Here is a 12905-nt window from a genome sequence, read left to right on the forward strand (position 1 = left end):
GTATTTGTATGTTAGGCACATGTTTAAGTACCTTGCTGAACTGAGAGCTAAAGTAAATGAGTTTCAAAATTATGAGGACCCAGCAGCTCTCATTGAACTGATTGGGAGCTGCTGGTTGCTTAGCACTACTATAAATAGGACACTTATCTAGGAGCCTAACTTCAGGCATCAAATTTTGAGTCTTGACCCAAATAATGTTTATAATTCTTATAAATAGAAAACCCTCCTAAAGCAATCCTTTATTCACAATCTTCTTTGACAAATGTGCCGGAATGATTTTCAGTAAAAATACTGAATTGTTGAGTGTCCGGCAAGGATAACTTAAGTACACAAACAAACTTATCTTGTATTACTTGTCAGACTTTGTTTTGCTTGTACATGAAGTTGAGCTAAAATAACCAAAGAGTATTTCCATTTTTTGGTACACAATGGTCATATGAACAAGTCAAGCTTTATAGTAAATTACGCTTTTGTGTTTTATCAGGCAATATCAGTTCTTTTTTTTTTTTTTTTTAATACTTAACTTCATATATAAATAGTTCCAATTATCAGGAGTCAAAATACTTCTATTTTCTATTTAAATTTTAAGTGAAACTGGTTGGGCCATCTGAGGATCAAATAAATCCCTGCTTACTTATGGGCTGGTGTTAAACTACCATGGTGTAATTAAACTTTACTACTGCAAAACTAAATTTCTTGCTAAAGGTAGGGAATGTCCTTTCACTCTGCTGAACACAGATTGAATTTTGGGCTACATCTTCAGTTGTGAAAAACTAAGCAAGCATGCAGGAGCTCATCTGTGGTCTTCAAAGTGCACTGCCTTGCATGAATTGCTTTTTACTTTCACAGTACACACAGAATTGCAGTAATTGTGGGATTGATTACAGATGAAAGATGCAGTTGGAAAAAAACAGCAAAAAACCCCAACTTTGAGTGCACTTCCTTAACAAATCCCTTAACAAGTTTTAAAACTTCCTGTATGAACCAGCATTTTGGGATATTCCACAGCCTCCATAGAAAGCCTATTCCAATGCTTCGAAGGGAGGTTGTGAAATCCCCATTATTGGAGGTTTTCATGAACAGGTTAGACAGACGCCTTTTAGAGATGATCTAGGTATACTTGGTTCTGCCTCAGTGCAGGAGGCTGGACTAGATGATCTCTTGAGGTCCTTGAAGCCCTATATTTCCATGATTTTTCTGAGTAAGCCTATTACTTATGTGATTCTGTCAAAGTTCAGCCTGATTCCTTTTCTGCCTGTTAAAGCTTTTGTTGTTGAGTTCCAGTTACTACTGAAATAGTCAAGTTTTATGTCCGTCTGCAGAAGTGCCCACTATTGTGTCAATGTGCATTTTAACTTTCAAAAGGAGTAAAGGAAGACTAATAGACCTACAGGAGAAAGTAGGGAGAGAACTCACTGGAGAATGTAGTATATAGCATCTGCCTTAATCCATTACAAATATTGTATGGTTGCGGGGATGGAAAAGAGACCTTTCAAAAAAATTACAGATTTTTTTTTAATAAGGAAGTTGCTTGGCTTGATGTGATCATGTCATTATCTTGTGACTCTGTTCCTGTTTTTTTCTGTTTTTGTTACGTGTAGTACTGGTATTCAAATATGCTATGATACAAAAGTCCTCCAGCTGACGTGCAAATTCAGTACTCAAGTCAAAGGTGCTATATCTAAACACTTTGATAGGTCTTGCTTCCTTTGCTGAATAGAAGCTAAAATAGATGTAGCTAAACTTCTGGAATTTGCAAAACCAAGTAGGTCGGCTTAGCTAGAAACTTACTACATGTTGTCAGTGCTTGATGAATAAAGCAAGAGACTACTACCATTTTGGGGTTTAAACAATGAATATTTTATGTGGTCTTTCAGTTTTAGGTCAGTTTTCCCCACCCTGAAACCTTTCTATTTTATTCCTTAGGTTTCTGGTTCCCATCTCAAGTGTTATCTGCAATGATATTACTGCTTACATTTTTGGATTCTTCTTTGGGAGAACTCCATTAATTAAGGTATTACCATAACAATTCTCTACTTTTTTTAATTTATTGTAAATAAGTAGATACAACTGTCCTGGAATTACTAATATAGCAGACTTGCAACAATCTAACTTTGGTTTTCACACAGACATTCCAAGGTTCATTCAAAACTTGGAATAACATTTCTCTGGTATTTTGCCAAACTGAATATTCATTTTAATTTATAGATGTTATGCTTTTTTTAAAAATGTAGTCCATATTGTGGCCAGATGTAGGCTTTTTTCCATAGATCACAAATGGGAGATATTTTGTCCAGAATGAGATCTCCACCCTGTGGGGAGTGTCATCTTGGGACCTCATTGCCTCACAGGCAAACAAGAAAAATACCCGGTACTGCTCCAGAGCAGCTCTGGGCCAGGCTCAAAAAGTGACATCTTTCTGTTACCTTGGATGGACCACCTCAGATTTGCCTTTCCTCTCATCCCACTAATACCACGAGTTCTGTGAAAAATTTGCAGGCTTGGATTCTCTTCATCGTGCCCAACTGGCCGAAACTGTATTGCTTTTTGAACCTCTTGAAGATCTCAACCCCTCCTCCCATCAGCATCCAGCCATTTTCAGATCCACTGATCCAACACAATGGTGTAACCAGTCACCCCAGCCTGGGCCCTCTGCTATTCATTGCCTGGTATTTGGATGGGCATCAGATGTAGAGTGCTCATGTTGGTGGCGGTCCAGTACATTCTCTTCTAATACAGAAAGGTTGTATCAGGAGATACTGTTTGGCCAAATGGAAATGTTTCTCCTCTTGGTCACAACAGCATCAGTTATCTCCAAAAGCCATTGTTTCCTGTAGTTTTAGACATCTATTCGCTCTCAAGACATTGGGCTTGTCCATCTTGCAGCCTTACGTTCTCAGGTGGAGAGCCATACTACCTTTACTTATCCAACAACAGAAAAGCAACACCACAATTGGATCTTAATGTTGTCCTTTCAGTCCTTACTAGGTTTTCTTTTGAAAGAATAGCCACCTGTTTCATGTCCCACCTCTCAGTGAAAGTTGCCTTCCTAGTTACCATCACATCAGCCAGAAGGGTGAGCAAGTTGGGAGCACTCATGGCAGATCTGCCGCATACCAGTTTTTTATAAAGAGAAGGTCTCTCTTTGCTCCTACCCAAAATTCATCCTATAAGTAATTTGAGTTTCACATAAATCAAATCATCCACTTACTGGTATTTTTTCTAAAACATCGCGCTTCTGGTGAGGCGAGAAGGCTCCACCGTCCTGATGTCTGATGGGTGATGGCGTTGTATTTGCAGAGAACAAAAGCAATTAGGAAAACATCTAGACTATATATCTCCTTAGCAGAGTAATCAAGGGGTCAAGTATGACTTGCGCAGAGACTCTGCAAATGGATCTCAGGCTGCATCCTCCTTTGTTACCAACTAGCACATATCTCTTCCCTGCCCCCTGCTCTAGGGCGTGCGAGCCTACTCCACCAGAGCGCAAGCAGTCTCTACAACACCTCTACAAAACTTACTTCTACTAGATATATATATAGGGTGACTACCTGCAGCTTTATCTGTACCTTTACAAAACATTATGTATTGGTCCAGATCTGTACTGCACATACAGCAGTGGGAATAGCACTATTGCAGACATCCATGCTATCTGCATCCTCACACTCACCTCCTGTTTGACTACTGTTTTCTAATCTCCCATGTGTGGAATGCACATAGGGACCATCACTCGAGAAAGTGAAAGTTATTTGTCTGTAACTGAAGGTTCTTCGAGATATGTGTTCCCTATCTGGATTTTACTAGCCATCCTTCGACCCCTCTGCTGTGGATCATGACCACATTTGTGGTAAGAGAAGGAAATAGAGAGGTATTGGTTTGCACTGCCCTTTATTACTTCGATTCAGAGAACAAGGAGAGTAACAGCGCATCTGTGAACCAACAGATGCTGCCTATTAAAAATTTTGATTCAGGCACATGGTGCTCATGCCTGTCCACGTGTGGAACACAGATAGGGACTGTACATCTTGAGGAACAATACTTGTTTGCATAGATGCTCATTCTTCATCTGATCTCTGCTTCGTAGTGTTAGGGGAGTTTCAAAACTCTATTTGAAGGACCTCCTGCTTGTGATTGTACTTGCAAGACCCTAGAGGAAGTATTGATATGTGTTTTCACTAGATGTAGTGGTGGTGCAATGTTAGCAGCTTGAAAAGCTGCTGGGTTCAGAACTATGTATATAATTTTTTTGTAAGCTACTTAATACAGCTACATTAAAAGAGCAAATTTATTCAAATTAATGGTAATATGGCAAAAATCAAGCTTTGCGGCAAAGTTACTTCCTGTTGGGGTCAGACAGGGATGAGTTTCTCTGTTACTTTTTGACGTGGGCTTCCTGTAAAATAAGCCTTTATGACTTTCTTTGGACTTTCCTAAATCATCAAATATAGGCCACTGACCAGGGCATTGTAGTGTGTGTTGGACAATGTGTCCACTTAAACATGGTAAATCCTGTGTCCCTGCATTTCCATACTCTGTGTTCCAGTTAACATAATATGATGAGAGAGATTTCTGCGATTAGCAGTCCAGAAAATCTAATATTTATGCCCCACAAACCAACTGAAGTCTTCACTGATATTGTTTCTAATTACATTACTTTCTTTCCATGCAGGCCACTCATTAGAGCAGTTACTGGGTAAAATTAAGCCATGAATTTTTTTCCACAGTCCACTTCTCCAGTATTTGCTAGTTCTGGAAAATAAGTAGCAGTTTGTTCAAGATCTTCACAAACAAACACATTTTTTTTTTCCTCATGGTAATAAATCTTTGGTATTTTACTCATTTGCAAAAAAAGATTTTGCTGTTAGCTAGTTCTTTATTCTTCAGTGTTTTTGTTTTGTTTTTTGTTTTGTTTTGTTTTTTAGTCGATAGTCAGATTCCCCAAATTGTGCTTGGTGACATTCTTATGGAACTAAGTTTGCAGGAACTCTCTTCTTTAGGGAAGTGGTGATTTAATTAGATGAAATCATTGCTTTTTTAATATATTATTTTGCATATAGCAATCTTAGCTCAACCCCCTCATGAGCTTGTTTTTTAATATTTAAACCTGTACAGTTAGGGCTTGTGGAAAGGAACTGATAGTTAGAAAATGACAGATCTTATTAGTTGGTCTTCCTAAAGGTTTCTCCTTGTGTTTAAGGAGCTGAGCTGTTAGATCTCTATAGAGCTTTATGTAACTGTCTTGATGCAATCTACTTGAGGGGTTGTGTACTTGAATCACACAACCAAACGTGTAATTTTAGGTCATTGTTCTACTGATGCAGGGCAGATAAGGTAGTTCTTCATATTCCAGTTAGCTGGGATAACAATCACTTGGGGTAAGTGGCTGTCAGTAGTGTGTGTTTGTGTTGGGGGCTTACTTGCTGTTTGCTGAGCTTGTGTGTGTGTGTGTGTGTGTGTGTGTGTGTGTGTGTTTTGAAGGACCGTCTGCTGTGGCCGGCAGTTGGAAGCTGTGAGCTTCCAAACAAGGTTTGAAATCTAGAAGCCTCTGTTCATTGGCTTAGCCTTAGTCACGGGGTGGGGCTATGAGGAAGACCAGGGCTTTATAAAGCTGCGAGCAAGCAACCTGGGAGCTTTGCAAACCCGAACCGCTAATAGGGAGTTTTGAGAGGGAGTTTGGAGGGGGAAGGGGGCAAGGTACACTTGCCATTCTTTAAAACCTTTAGACTAAACTATAATCAAAATTGTTTGATCTTAAACACAACCCCTATCATTAACCTAGGTAGCTGTAGGAGAGAATGCAGGTAGAAGCCCAGCAGCAGAGTGAGGGCTATCCTGTTCATTGCGCTCAGTGTAGCATGTATGATTAGCTGCCCTGAGGGCGGGTGGCATATGTGTGCATTTGGTGCAAGGAGCTCCTGGCCATCAGAGACCCCGTATGGCTTTGGAGGCCAGGCTGGCAGAACTAGAGGAGCTAAGGGAGGCAGAGAGGTATGTTGATGAGACTTTCCGGGACACTGTAGAGTGGCCCCCCCTCGGTCAGACAACCCCTGCGCTGTTGAGGAGGATGACTGCTCTGCTTCCCTGGGCCTTTCAAGGAGAGTCGGGGGAAACCTTGCCGTAGTTGGGACCCTCCTTCCAGATGATGATGGGGTATCCTCTTGCACTGAGATTACCTCTCTGGGGGAGGAAACTCCAGTCATTAGGAAAAGGCAGGTGTTAGTAATGGGAGATTCGATCATTAGAAACATAGATAGCTGGTTTTGTGATGACCGGGAGAACCGTATGGTGACTTGCCTGCCTTGTGCGAACGTTGTGGATTTCTCGAGGCATCTAGATAGACTTATGTGTAGTGCTGGGGAGAAGCCGGTGGTCATAGTACATATAGATACCAGTGACATAGGGAAGGGTAGGAGAGACGTCCTGGAGGCCAAATTTAGGCTGCTGGGAAAGAGACTGAAATCCAAGACCACAGTAGTAGTATTCTCAGAAATAATTCCAGTTCCACACGCAGGGCCAGGTAGGCAGGCATAGCTTCAGAATCTCAATGTATGGATGAGACTCTAGTGTAGAAAGGAGGGGTTTAGATTTATTAAGAACTGGGGAAACTTTTGGGATGTGGGAGCCTATACAGGAGGGATGGATTCCACCTAAACCAAAATAGAACCAGACTGCTGGCACTTACTTAACATTAAAAAGGTTGTAGAGCAGTTTTTAAACGAAGAGATGGAGGAAAGCCGATTGCTGCAGAGGAGCATGTGGATCGGACAGAGACGTCTTAGAGGAGAGCATATTGATAGAGATTCTCTAGGGCCACGTCTACACTACCTGCCGAATCGGCAGGTAGTAATCAATCTATTGGGGATCGATTTATCGCATCTCGTGTAGATGTGATAAATCGATCCCTGAATCAACGCCCGTACTCCACCTAGGCAGGAGGAGTAAGTGCAGTTGACGGGGGAGCCATGGCAGTTGACTTGCCGCCATGAGGACAGCCAGGTAAGTTGAACTAAGATACTTCGACTTCAGCTACACGAATAGCGTAGCTGAAGTTGCGTATCTTTGATTTTCCTCCCCCCGCCCTAGTGTAAGACCAGCTCTTAGTTTTAGTCAGGAGGAGAGGATGGAAGAGGATAAAGTAGGGGCCAGACCAGACAAGAAACATTCACATCAAAAAGAATCCAACACATCAGAAAAGGGCAGACAAATAAACAGTGACAAGTTTTTAAAGTGATTGTACACAAATGCTAGAAGTCTAAATAATAACATGGGTGAACTAGAGTGCCTTGTGTTGAAGAAGAATATTGATACAATAGGCATCACAGAAACCTGGTGAAGTGGGGACAATTAATGGGACACAATCATTCCGGGGTATAAAATATATCAGAAGGACAGAACTGGTCATGCTGGGGGAGGGAGTAGGGCAGGGGAGAAGAGTAGCACTATACGTGAAAGAAAATGTAGAATCAAATGAAGTAAACATCTTAAATGAACCCACATGTTCCATAGAATCATAGTAATTCCATGCTCTAATAAGAATATAACAGTAGGGATCTGTTATCGACCAGCTGACCAGGACAGTGATAGTGACCATGAAATGCTAAGTTTGATTAGAGAGGCTATCAAAATAAAGAACTCGATATTTCCACTTGGTAATAGTGACCATAATATGACAACATTTTAACATTCCTGTGATGGGAAGAACTCCTCAACAGTCCAACACTGTGGCATTTAATTTCAGAAAGGAGAACTATGCAAAAATGAGGAGGTTAATTAAACAGAAATTTAAAGGTACAGTGACTAGAATGAAGTCCCTGCAAGCTGCATCAACACTTTTCAAAGACACCATAATAGAGGCCCAACTTAAACGTATACCCCAAATTAAAAAACACAATAAAAGAACTAAAAAAGATCCACCGTGGCTTAACAACCATGTAAAAGAAGCAGTGAGAGATAAAAAGGCATCTTTTAAAAAGTGGAAGTCAAATCCTAATGAGGTAAATAGAAAGGAGCACAAACACTGCCAAATTAAGTGTAAAAATGTAATAAGAAAAGCCAAAAAGGAGTTTGAATAACAGCTAGCCAAAAACTCAGAAGGTAATAACAAAATGTTTTTCAAGTACATCGGAAGCAGGAAGCCTGCTAAACAACCAGTGGGGCCTCTGGACAATTAAGATACAAAAGGAGTACTTAAAGACGATAAAGTCATTTGTGGAGAAACTAAATGAATTCTTTGCTTCAGTCTTCACGGCTGAGGATGTTAGGGAGATTCCCAAACCTGAGCTGGCTTTTGTAGGAGACAAATCTGAGGAATTGTCACAGATTGAGGTGTCACTAGAGGAGATTTTGGAACTAATTGATAAACTTAACAGTAACAAGTCACCAGGACCAGATGGCATTCACCCAAGAGTTCTGAAAGAACTCAAATGTGAAATTACGGAACTATTAACTGTGGTTTGTAACCTGTCCTTTAAATCGGCTTCTGTACCCAGTGACTGGAAGATAGCTAACGTAATGCCAATATTTAAAAAGGGCTGTAGAGGTGATCCTGGCAATTACAGACCGGTAAGTCCAGCGTCAGTACCGGGCAAATTAGTTGAAACAATCGTAAAGAATAAAATTGCCAGACACATAGAAGAACATAAATTGTTGGGCAAAAGTCAACATGGTTTCTGTAAAGGGAAATCGTGTCTTACTGATCTACTGGAGTTATTTGAAGGAGTAAACAAACATGTGGACAAGGGGGATCCAGTGGACATAGTGTACTTAGATTTCCAGAAAGTCTTTGACAAGGTCCCTCACAAGCTCTGTCCGTAATAAGAGTTGTCTGGATAAGAGGGAAGATCTTTCATGACTGAGAACTGGTTAAAAGAACAGGAACAAGAGAAGAGAGATGGTAAATTTTCAGACATGGAGAGGTAACTAGTGGTGTTCCCAAGGGTCAGTCTAGGACCAATCTTATTGTTATGATAGAGGAAGGGTAAGAGTGAGGTGGCAAAGTTATGCAGACATACTAAACTGCTCAAATAGTTAAGAGCCATAAAGAAACGCAGACTGAGAAGAATGCGTTAATTACTATTTAGATGAATGATAGTGGAATAAATATAAAGTAATACACGTGGAAAGATATCCCATCTATACATACAATATGATGGGGGCTAATTTAGCTACATGGAAAGAGATCTTTAGTTAAGTGATATAGATGTCCACATTTTGCATGGGACAGTTAGGAATCATTCCAAAGGGATAGAGAATAAGGACGGAGAATATCTTATTGCACCTATATAGATCGATAAGAAGATATACCCATCATTGTGAATACTGCTGCAGATTGTGGTCTTATCTTCAAAAAAGGTTACCTGCATTGAAAGGTTCAGAGAGAGCAAATATGATTATGGGGTTATAGGGGAGAGATAGATAATAGGAAGATTAAAGAGGCTAGCTTCAAGTCCTTGGAATAGAGGAGACCAGGGGGAATTATCGATAGATGGTTATTATAACATTGAGTGTGTGGAGAAAGTGAATAAGGAAAAGTATTGCTGTTTTTTAGGGGGGGTAGAAAATTAAGAGATAGTAAGGAGATATATCTTCACACAGCGCAAGTCAAATATATTGTGAACTCCTTACTTGAGGATGGTTGTGAAGCTAGGATTATATGGGGTAAAAGAGAACTATTAATTCTATGAGAGTTAAGTATATAATGGCTGGAGTTTTGGATTAGAGTGAATAGATCCTCTTAGCCTCTGTTTGTCAGAAGGTAGAGATGGATGGCAGAAGAGAGATCACTTGATCATTACCTGTTAGGTTCACTCCCTTTGGAAAACCTGCCATAGGTCATTGTTGGTAAACAGGATGCTGGGCTAGATGGACCTTTGGTCTGAGCAAGTATGGCCATTCTTATGTTCTTATGAGAAGCCTTCTTTTGTCTTCCCAGCTGAAGTTTCTTTGCTTGAAAGGGCATGTACTGCCTATCTTGTTCTTGGAAATGTCTGAAATGTTTGTTTTAGCTGAAGCTTACCAAAAAAGAAGAAAATTTCAGCCTGAGGCAAACATCTGGCATGGAAAATTTCAGCCCAAATGGTTTAATTTTTGTCAAAATTGTAAGCGACTGAAAACAGGGTCAGTGCTGGGCAACCTTAACTGTAGAAGTCACTCTGTGATATGCTTGTTCACTTAACTGTCTCTGTGGGCATACGTGTAGGTATTTGCCTGGAAATGTCTGCACTCAGTAGTGCATGTATACTTTGAAAACCAAGCCCTGAGCGTTTAATTCTGGTGGTTGTGCAAAAAAAAGTATCATGATATATAAATTGTTAATTATATCAACTCCTTCTCTTTTTGTGATTAGCTGTCTCCTAAAAAGACCTGGGAAGGGTTCATTGGAGGTTTCTTTTCCACTGTTGCATTTGGATTTATTGTAAGTAGCTGCAGGATTTTCCTTTTGTAGTTTCAACCTTTAACTTGGGATTCTTAAATTTGACAGCAGCATTGTTTCAGTTGTCAGTCTGCTATTATGGTGTATAGAAGTGGTGATCTCTTGTTATCTAGAGAATTCATTCCACCACTGATAAGTAATTACGAAGCATATATCATTTTCTAACTACAGTAAATGGTTGAGGAAACGCTAAACTTTTTTTGTACTAACCATATCTGCCAGATTACATATTGTTTCCTATTCTTGTTAAGAGTTTGTTTCCATTATAAATGTTATAGTTCTGGTGAAAATAAATATACACTTATTTTGTAATTGAAATCTATTAATGGCCTTCTTCACACTCAGCAAAATGACAGTGATTTACATTTGTTTGATTTAAAAATGCCATCTTTCTTGCGACAGTATCCATGCGTTTAGACAGCTAGCTTAAATTTATGGTATGCATGAAATAAAATAACTATAGATTTGTAGTTTAACATATATAACTTATGACAGAGGCTTGTGAAAATCACAAACTCAAAAAAAAATTGTAGATGTGCTTTGTTTTCTTTCTTAAAATCAAGATTTCATTTAAAGATGAAGTGTAAGAAACAACACATAGTCATTGTCAGCGTCTCCTGATGTATTGTTGGTTGTAGTAAGGAAATAATCAGCTGGCATGACCTCAGGGGATCTAAAAAGAACAACAAAAGTTAGTAATATTTTAGTAATATGCTGAATGTCCATCTGAGCCGGCTTCGTGAGGAGTCGCCAATCTCAGAAGGGATGTTCTATCCACTTTGGAACCATTTTGTAACAAATAACTTCTGTCAACCATACATCAATCATTTGGAAGCAATACTATCAAGTGTGTCTTCAGCAAGAAATAAATACATCATAACTCTTGGTTTGCTTTTCAGTTTGCCTACCTTTTGGCTCAGTATCAGTATTTTGTATGTCCAGTGGAATACAATAGTGAAACAAACAGATTTGTTACAGAGTGTGCACCGTCAGAGCTCTTCCAGATACAGAACTACTCTGTACCCCCATTTCTGCAGGATGTGTTGGGAAGGGTAAGGAAAAATAACACTTTTTGGTTAAAATTGAATTTTTATTTGCCTACTTTTCTACATTAAATATTATTATTATTAAAGGTGACATAGTTTGTCTCAAAAGCCAGGGATTGAATGAATATGTAGAAGGACGTATTGTCACCCGTGGAGGGTGTCATTCCAGAACGTAATTGAGGCATATTTGGTGGAGTTGTGTGGGGGATCTTGCACTCTCGCAACTCATGCTGTACCTCTCATAGAAATGGAAGACTTTGATTTTAAAACCAAAATATAATGTGAGAGAGCAATCTGATGTCATTAACAAAGTTTATTTTTGCCAGTCAGCCCTTCTGTCTTGTGATGAATTGTACACAAAGTTTTACTTTAAGAGTTAAGGCCTGATCCTTAGGCCCATTAGAACTTGAGTTGGCACATTTTGTTTGGGAAAGAGATTGAAAAGGAAACAGTTATGGCGCTTATACTGGCACTAGAAAAGGTTCCGAAAAGGGCAACTAAAATGATTAGGGGCTTGGGGGGGTCCCATATGAGGAAAGATTAAAGAGGCTAGGACTCTTCAGCTTGGAAAAGAGGACACTAAGGGGGGATATGATAGAGGTATATAAAATCATGAGTGATGTGGAGAAAGTGGATAAGGAAAAGGCTTCTCTTTTAACGCTGTTTTTATAGTCCTAGCCCTTTTCAACCAAACCCTTCCCCTGGAAGGGTAGGTGGTTGGGTGGCTTTTTGTAAATGGGGTAAAAAGAGGAAAGGGTTAAAGGTTTAAGGAAAGGTTGTTTTTTATTTTATTTTATTTGGTAGGGTTGGGGGGTGGGCGTTTTTTTAAAATATTTAAGGAAGAGGGGGGATTTTTATATTTGGGTTTTTTCTTTACATATCAGGGAGGAAAACAGGGGGAGGTAAAAGGGGCGGTGGTAGGGTGAGTGTGTGGTGGTTAGGAGGTGAGGGTATGTTAGAGGTGGTGGTATGGATGGGTGGATGTGAGTGTGTTGTGTTGTTTTGGTGTTTGTGTGTGTGGAGTGTGGTTTGGTGGTGTTTGAGGTGGTGTGGGGGTGGGTGTGGTGAATTGGGTAGTGGGTGTATGTTAGGTGTAAGGTGTGGGGTGTGTAATGGAGGGTAGGGTTTGTGGTTGGTGTGTGAAGTGTGGATGAGAGGAGTGTAGTGGAGTGTGGTGTGGTGTGGTGTGTGTGTGGGTTGTTGTGTGTAGTGAGGGGGGGAGAGTGGTGAGAGAGGTTTCCACAAGGTTGGTTGGTTTTTGTTTTTTGTGAGGGTTAGTTGACTGTCGCTGCCGCGGCAATGAATTCATGAAAGAAAACACTTTCCTTTTGATTGAGTTTTTTTTTTGTAAAAACCTGCTGCCTTATTAAGTTTTGATTTGTGACCCTAATAAATAGTTCTGGATTATCGGGAAAATAATACATAAC

The 12905-nt window shown here is 39.9% G+C and overlaps 1 protein-coding gene across 1 annotated transcript in view; it reads left to right on the forward strand.

Annotated features, from left to right (window-relative positions):
* CDS1 (CDP-diacylglycerol synthase 1) overlaps window positions 1–12905 on the forward strand; it is a 62949-nt gene that overhangs the window by 35020 nt on the left and 15024 nt on the right. Inside the window, exons 7-9 of the mRNA XM_032764840.2 lie at window positions 1927–2014; window positions 10346–10414; window positions 11332–11484. Coding sequence (XP_032620731.2) covers window positions 1927–2014; window positions 10346–10414; window positions 11332–11484 — 310 coding nt within the window. The remainder of the gene's footprint in view (window positions 1–1926; window positions 2015–10345; window positions 10415–11331; window positions 11485–12905) is intronic.

Source organism: Chelonoidis abingdonii, chromosome 5 (assembly GCF_003597395.2).
Source record: "Chelonoidis abingdonii isolate Lonesome George chromosome 5, CheloAbing_2.0, whole genome shotgun sequence".
Taxonomy (NCBI): Eukaryota; Metazoa; Chordata; order Testudines; family Testudinidae; genus Chelonoidis; species Chelonoidis abingdonii.